The sequence below is a fragment of the Octodon degus genome, unplaced genomic scaffold (genome assembly GCF_000260255.1).
Source record: "Octodon degus isolate 3935 unplaced genomic scaffold, OctDeg1.0 scaffold00053, whole genome shotgun sequence".
Taxonomy (NCBI): Eukaryota; Metazoa; Chordata; class Mammalia; order Rodentia; family Octodontidae; genus Octodon; species Octodon degus.
In genome coordinates, this window is record NW_004524629.1 from 1,823,721 (window position 1) to 1,832,192 (window position 8,472).

Here is an 8,472-nt window from a genome sequence, read left to right on the forward strand (position 1 = left end):
GCCTATTAAATGCAATGTGTTTCTAGCAAAACAATAGATTCATGTCTTTCTTAGCTCAAGAGAATTTACATCAATGGCAAATGTACTGAATAATGGTCTCTCTTCATGCTATACTTCACTGGCTCTGTAATACCTCCTTATTCTTATCCTAAATGTGTGTGTGTATGTGTGTGTGTTTGAAAATTGGGTGTAGGCCAATGTGCTCAAATTCACATAAATTAGAAAAACAGTGCAAAGTATGTTTTTTGATCTGCTCATGCAGATGATAAACATTCTGGTTAACATGAACTTACTATGTCTTTCTGCTTTAAGATTTAAGAAGTCCTAAAAGACTTCACAGTGACCTAGGGTTTTATCAGTGATGAAATATATTAGGCCCGTGTTAGCTAAACCAGCACTCTAAACAGAGCTCTAGATAGGAATTTCTCTTGGGCATTCCGTGATATTTTTCAGCCAAGATGGACTATGGGTGTTCTCTCTAATGAGTTACCTAATTTGGAAAAAAAAAGGGGGCTTCACACTTGCACTGCAGCTTGTGATAACGCCACTAGAGACCACGACAGGACAGCAAGCACACAGAAGCTAGGACAGCTGTCACTTCAGGGATGAGGCACGGCTCCTGCCACACAGAGCTGTGGCAGGTGGCCAGCAAGTCTGATGCTGTCTCAATTCTCACATGCAAATGTTACAGTCTGCCTTATAAATGAGCTTATGGATTATAAAAAAGAATTCGATGTGGCCAACCAGGAAGAAAATTGAAAGCCTGGTGCATGAATATAAATACGTGGCTGGGAAAATCCTGTTGCTGCTAGCAAGCACAGCTGAGGTCTGAGACAGATCTCTGGCTGCTGCTTTTCCAGGTGCTTGGTACAGGCCCGCTTGGCCTCTTTGGTTCCTGGTACTACAAAAATAAGTATATGAATTTAAAACCCAAACAGGATGAGTTTTATCTGTAATACTAAGCTCATATTTTAGGAAAAGTCTAGTTTACATGTGTTCATCCTGACTCTGTCCATCTTGGAAGAACATACAGCAGACTGCACAGGGACTCACCAATCACAGCTCTGTAGAAAAAAAAAAAATTAGTAGTTTTCTATGAAATCACTTAGGAAAGTGTTGTAGTCTTGGTAAACCTTAGCAGCCTTTCAGCAAAGCACATAAATGATCTGAGAGAAAATGCTCCTTTGATTGCACATAACTGCAAGTACACTAGGAAGCAATGAGCTGTAAGTTTTAAATAAGAAAAGTGTGTGATTTGTAAATATCTCAATAAAGCTGTTTGAAGTGCTCTGACTTCATCAGGAAAATAAAAAAAAAAAAAGAGGAAACTGCAAAAGAGACAAAGTAATGTTTCTCTTTTTCTGTACAAGCTGTGACACTGATGTCACTCAGAAGAATCCCATCTGTCCTAAAGGACTCCAAAAGGTTTGTGTAGCTGCAGGTGAACTTGGCTTTGGGTACCACATCTACAGAATCAGGGGCAGGGGTGAGGATGGGGACAGTGAGGCTTCGCCAACTCACTTGGAACAGGGGCTGATCACAGTTGGCGTAGGTGGATAAACCAAGGCCACATTCACTCTCTCACTGCCGTTCTTGGGGCAAATGATCTCTGCCACTCCTTCTGGTCTCGGCTGGCTCAGCAACTCCCCTGCAGGATAAGATAGAAAAATACATTAAGGACATATGCCCTAAAAACAGGATTGCTTTACACAAAGAAAACAGTGTGTGGGGAGAGACAGGGAGGAAAAGGGCAGGTGGTAGGCAACTGACAGGTCTACAAACAATGAAGGCAGAGACGAAAGGTGAAACTAAAACAGGAGAGGTGCCTAAGCTCCCGTGCCTAGATCTCATCTGCAACACTGTGGAAAAGGTGCAAGGCTACCACATTACAGCAGGAAGGCTGGTCCTATGGATACAGCATCTGGCATGGTCCTGATCACATTTGTCATAAACTGACTCCAGGGAGACTGGGCTGCCTAGGTGTACATCATTAGGACTTGGGACAGATGCAGATCGGCAGAGCTAGCAGTCTCTCCACAAAGCCCTGCACAAGTGATACAGACATATTCAGAGTAAAGGTGTTAACAAGGTAAATAGTACCAAGCTGCCAGACTTTTCATGGTAAGGGACTTTCCTGTATACAGCTGAAAGGGTGCCAACAAGCACTCTTAAACTGATGAGTCCTACTAGGCCCAGATGATCAACTTAAAGGATGACCACAACACCTAGAGGAAATTGGATAACTGCACACCCCAATACAGTCTCTCTCCAGCTTAATCATTAATTCTTTAAGACAGCGATGACTTCCATTCACATCCCTCACCCTACCTCCCAGCCACTGGCCCACTTTCCCTGGGGTTCTGCCCGTTTCCTGGGGTTTCAGAGAACACTTAAGAAATGGCTGCTGGCTGATAATGTTACATGTTTTTGCCTACATTGCCCTGATTAAACCCATGAAGTAAATAAACTACACCAAGAACACAAAAGGTATGCCAGTGGGGGAGGAGACTAAGGAATGCCAAACTTTAATTCTTGGCAATCAATCCTTCTATTGTGCATTTGAAATTCTAGAGATACTAAAGTATCTGCTGGTAAATAATGATAAAATAAAACACTGTACATATTTTAAATGACTCATTTTCAGCAGGACTCAAAAAGATGGAACATGCCCAGGTACCAGGCCCACACTAAGAAATGTAAGTGTATATGCCATTTTATCTTTCTATGTCCCAATGAGGGTCTTTCTCATGGCTAAGTTCAGGGGGATTAGGTGATGTACATACATGCAGGAAGTAACATGGGGCAGAATGGGAATAGGAATACAGAAGCTCCTCTCTGGGCCCCTTACCCTTGCCACCAGCCTCTGATATGGCACCAAAGCAGGGACTGCTTCAATAAGCTTGAACTCATCTTTCCTGGAGGAGCAATCCACAACCACTATTTCTTTCTTTTCTTTTTAAAGAGTACAATTTAGAATTAAAACAGAAAAAAATTACAAGTGATCAGAATTTCACTTAACCAAGTAATATGAATTTCACAGTATTTGTTGTAATATATAGTGTTGTCCTTCAACCAGTTATTCATATCATCAAATACATGCATGTAAAATTGGAAGAAGAAAGGAGAAAAGAAAGAAATGTATAAGAAATTAAGAAGAGAAAAGGTACAACTGAGAAAGGAGACAAAACAAATTAAGCATTAACTGCTTCTTTCCATAAAACAGCACAAATACACAGTACAGTTGTCCAAACTATCTGGCTTACATACATAGATGTATCTCTTTCCCCCACTCCCTCTCCTGTCCTTCTCCTCAACTCATTAACTCTTTCCTTTTGAATAAGTTCATTCCCTTTTCCCAGTATCTATTGAATCCTTCAGATTCCATTTTTCTCTTTCAGGTTCTCACACTAAGACAATATGGTGTTTGCACATGCTGTTCTGATTTATTTCACTTAAGAGTATGTTCTCTATTTGCATCTATCTACTGACAAAAGACTCAAATTTATTCTGCATTATAGCTGAATAATACTTAATTGTGTAAAAATACTACATCTTCTTTATCTATTCCTCAGTTGATGAGCATCTGGGTTGTTTCAGGATTTAGCTACAACAAATTGTATGCCTATAAACATGGGTATATGGTATGATGACTTCTGTTCTTCTAAAAAATATTGCAGGAGTGGGGTCATTCCTGTGGGTAAACCTGGCTATGAGCTTTTGGGAATTATGAATTTTTGGGAATGGCTTATGGGAAGGGATAGGAAAGGTCTGAAGAGGTCACCTATAGTGAAGAGCTGGAATGCCTTTGGCTGTTCTATTTGGGAGATTCTGGTCAGAGCTCAGAAGACCAGAAGGCTGATGATAGAAAGCCTGCCTATAAAGACCAGGCTGGGGAGGTTTCTTCTGGGAAGGACAGCACTGGTTGTTGGACTCCAGATGATTTATATTATGGTTTAGCCCAAAGTCTGTCTGAATTTTGCTTGTGTCCAGAGACTTTGTCTGAGACTGAGATTAAGGATAGTGGACTAATAATCTGGCAAAAGATATTTCAAAGCAGCAGAATATTGAGGGAGTTGCATGGCTGTTGTTGGTGGCTTTTAGCCAGATTTATATAGAGACTCAAGAGCAAAGAGCCCAGCAGGATGATTTAAAATGTGAGTTTGGCCAGAAAGGAAGCTCCAATAAAGCTGTGGACTGCAAAGATAGAACTGAGAGGATTTCCATTAATGGTAAGGAACAAGAGAGTCAAAAGGATGGCCTGAGGGCATCACTGAAAGCAGCAGGTCTCCACCTTTTGCAGTTTCCGAACTGCAAATTTGGGGACTTTGCTTTGGAGGAAAAAGCCGCTGAGCCCCATGTTCCAGAATGATGGCAGCAGCCACACCAGGTTCCAAAATGGTGCTGGCATGGAGAATTTATTCCTCAGAATCAGAGTCAGAGTGCTCAGCAATCCAGGCACTCAACCCCTATAGCCAAGAGAGAAGGAAGCCGGCTACTGCTCCAGCTGGCAGCACACCTTGGTATCATTGACACAGCATTGGTTTTAGGTGCTAGCAGGATGGGGTTCTGAGGTTAAGAAGTTTTTGCCTAGATTTCAGAAGAAGGCCTAGGATGCCAGGCAGTGTGCTCCTCGGAGGGCAGTGTATAAAGCTTAAGTGAGAAGCCTATTCAGTGGAAACCCCAGAAGTCTGGAAAAGCCAGGAACATCGATCGTCTAAGGGAAACTGCAAAGAGGGAGCAAAGCCAGACTAAGAGAAAAGACATGGGAGCTACCACCTAGAGTGCCATAGGGTTGGAGCCACATGGAGCTCACAATTTGCCACAGATTGCTTCCAACGTTCCACAAGGACCTACAAGATTTAATGTTTGCCCTGCTGGATTTTGGACTTGTGCTGGTCCCAAAGCTTTGTATTTCCCTGTTGTTTGCAACTTTTGGAATGGTAATGTTTGTTTTGTGCCACTGAATGTTGGAAGTATTTAACTTTTCCTTTGTACAGGGGCTCACAGCTAAGAGTTTGCTTGGATTTTAGAGGAGAATTGGGATTTGGACTTTTCAGCAATGCTGAAACTGTTGGGACTTTGGCAACTCTTATTAGAGATAGATTAAAATGCCTTTTGCATAAAGGAATGTGCATGGGCCTTTGGGGGCCCAGGGGCAAGATATTATGATTTGTGTATAGGTGTATCCCTGAAGCCTCATGCAGTTATGGGTTGGCTTCTGGAGTCTGAGATTAACTCATGATCCACTGGGATTATGGGTCATAGTATTCCTGAGATTATGGGTGTGAGTACTTTTCTCAGCCTTGGGTAGCTAGCCTGAAGGTAACATAACAGAGATAGAAACAGACTTCCTCTTTGTTGCCATTGTTGCTGTTACTCCTCTGATTTGCTCTCTTGCTCTTTGTCATCACCATGAAAGGATGCTATCTGCCCCATGCCACTGCCTTGGAGTCAGCTGAGTGTGGACTGAAGCCTTCAGTAACTGTGAAGTAAATAAACCTTTCCTTCCTTCATTTTGAGTGTTGGGTATCTGTCTCAGCAACGAGAAGAGTAACTGAGACTGAGGGGGAATAGCTGCCTTGAATGAGATGGACAATGCTTGCTTTTAAAGGAATTCTACACTGATTTCCACAGTGGTTGTACCAGTCTTCACTCCCATCAACAGTGCAGAACGTTTCCTGTTTCTCCACTGCCTCTCCAGCACTTGTTACTGGTGGACTTCTTGAGGTTAGACATTCTTTCTGGGGTGAGATAGAATCTCAGTGTTGTTTTAATTTGCATTTCTCAAATGACCAATGATGTTGAAGATTTTTTTCACATACTTACTTGCCATTTGTATTTCTTCCTCTGAGAAGTGTACATTCATCTCAGATGCCCATTTTTGGATTGGATCTTTGAATTTAGTAGGCCTAATTTTTTTTAAAATTCTTTATATGTTCTAGATAGATGGTATTTGTTGGAGGGACAGTCTGCTTTAATTTTTTCCCAGTTTGTGTGTTTTCTTGTTACTCTGTTGGAGATTTGTTTTGAAGGGCAGAAACTTTTCAAAAAGATGGGATTCCAGTTGTTGATTCTTTGAAATATTTCCTGTGCAGTTCATTCATGAACTCTCTACACACCCCTATGTCTTTAAGACTTCTACCTACATTTTCCTCCAGAAGAGTTAGTGTTTCTGTTTTAAAATTTAAATCTTTGACCCATTTTGACTGTAGCTTTGTGCATGGTGATAGGCATAGGTCTAGTTTTAGCCTTCGGCATGTGGAAAGCCAGTATTTCCAGAACCATTTAATAAAGAGGCTATGTTTTTTCTAGTGAGCATGTTTGACCCCTTTATCAAAGATAAGGTGACAGTGTATTTGCAGTTGCGTCCACACCTTCTAATATGTTCTACTGATCCTGAGGTCTGTCTCTATTCAATACCATGCTATATTATCACAGTAGGTTTATAGTATAATTTCAGGTCAGGGATTGTGCAACACCTCCTGCCTCTCCTTTGTTTCCCAGGATTGCTTTTGATATTCTGGATCCCTTCTGGTTCCAAGTGAATTTGAGGAAAGTTTTCTCTAGCTCTGTGAGATATGTGAATGGTATTTTAATTGGGATTGCATTGAATCTGTGTAACAATTTTGGGAGTATGGCCATTTTCACAATGTTGTTTTTTCCTATCCAGGAACATGGAATATTTTTCCATTTTCTCAAATCCTCTTCAATCTTTTTTCTCAGAGTACTGTAATTTTCACCGTATATATCTTTTATTTCTTTTGTGAGACTGATTCTTAAGTATCTCATTTTTTTGGATGTTTTTGTGAAAAATGTGATTTCTCTAATTTTTCTCTCAGTGCACTCATTGTTTGTGTACAAAAATGCTACTGATTTTTCGGTATTGACTTTGTATCCTGCTATGTTGCTGAATTTAGTGATTAAATCTGTAAGACTCTTTGTGGAGTTTTGGGGTTGTCTATGTAGAGTATTACATCATCTGCACATAACGATAATTTCACTTCTTGTTTTCCAATCCTTATTTCTTTCTCTTATCTAATTGCTCTGGCTAATGTTTTCAAAACCATATTGAATAGGAGTGGAACCAGTGGATATCCTTGCCTTGTTCATGATTTTAAAGTGAAAGCCTTCAGATTTTGCCAATTTAGTATGATGTTGGCTGTTGGTTTCTCATAGATGGCTTTTATCAGGTTGAGTTACAGACCATCTATTCTAATTCTTTGTAGGGTTTTTATCATGAATGAGTGTTGGACTTTGTCAAAAGCTTTTTCTACATCTATTGAGATGATCATGTGGTTCTTTGTTCTTGGTTCTACTGATGTGTATTGCATTTATGGATTTGCATATGTTAAACCATCCCTTCATGAGGAACAAATTCTACTTGGTCGTCATGTTTAATCTTCTTAATGATTTGCTGCATTCTGTTTGCCAGTATTTTTTTTTCTTTTCAAAGTTTTATTGATAAACATATAGCAATGAGACAGTTTCAAATCAAATCGAGAGTACAGTTTCAACAAATAATACACTGCATATATTCTTCTTAGTGGTTAGTTGCTGTACAAGATGCAGACTTGTGATCCTACGTACAAACACCATTAGAAAAAATCATTCTATTCATTAAGAGAATTGTTTGCTAGTATTTTATTGAGGATTTTTGCATCTATATTAATTAGCGAGACTGGTCTATGGTTCTCTTTTCTACTTGGGTCTTTCTCTGGTTTTTGGAATCAGTGTAATACTTGCCTCTAGGAATGAGTTTGGGAGAATTGCTTCCCTTTCAATTTCATTGAAGAGTTAGAGACAAGTTGTCATTAAATCTTCTCTAAATTCATTGTAGAATTTTGCTTTAAATCCATCAGGACCTGATCTTTGCTGTGGTGGTAGGTTTTTTTTAAATTACATTTTCCATTTTGTTTCTTATTATTGGGTTATTCAGAGTTTGTATGTCATCTTGACTCAGCTTTGGCATTTCATATGTATCTAGGAAACTATCCATTTCCTCTGTATTTTCCTTCCTGTGAGAGTAAAGATTTTGGAATCAGGTGTTGATGATGTTCTGAATTTCTTTAGAGTCTGCACTGATTTTGTCCTTTACCTTCTTGTATGAATTTGGGTTTTTTTTCTTTCCTTTTTTGATTAGGTTAACTAGAGGTTTATTGATTTTATTTATTCTTTCAAAGAACCAACTCTTTGATTCATTTATTCTTTGTTTTGTTTTATTTATCTCCAGTGGATTAATTTCTGCTCTACTCTTTATAATTTTTTGCCTTCTTTGGGCTTTATGCTTGACTTCCTCTTCTTTTTCTAGGAGCGTGAGGTACAGCATAAGATTGCTTATTTGGGCTTGTTCTGTTTTCCTAATGTGTGAATTTATCACTATAAATTTTCTTTTCTTTTTTTTTTTTTGTGGAACTGGGGGTTGAACTCAGGCCCTTGTACTTGCCAGGCAGGCACTTATTCTACTGAGCCATC

General features: G+C 39.6%; 1 protein-coding gene across 4 annotated transcripts in view; it reads right to left on the reverse strand.

The window, feature by feature from the left end:
• Positions 1–8,472, reverse strand: part of Mfhas1 (malignant fibrous histiocytoma amplified sequence 1) — a 95,625-nt gene that overhangs the window by 11,344 nt on the left and 75,809 nt on the right. For 3 of the 4 annotated variants that reach the window (XR_002821512.1, XR_002821513.1, XM_004633283.2), the window contains exon 2: positions 1,522–1,648. Coding sequence is in view for 2 of the 4 variants with exons in the window: in XM_004633283.2 (XP_004633340.1) it covers positions 1,522–1,648 (127 nt within the window). In the remaining 2 variants the exon portion in view is untranslated. Of the gene's footprint in view, positions 1–1,517; positions 1,649–8,472 lie in introns of those variants that run through there. The other variant, XM_004633284.1, reaches the window with a different exon arrangement.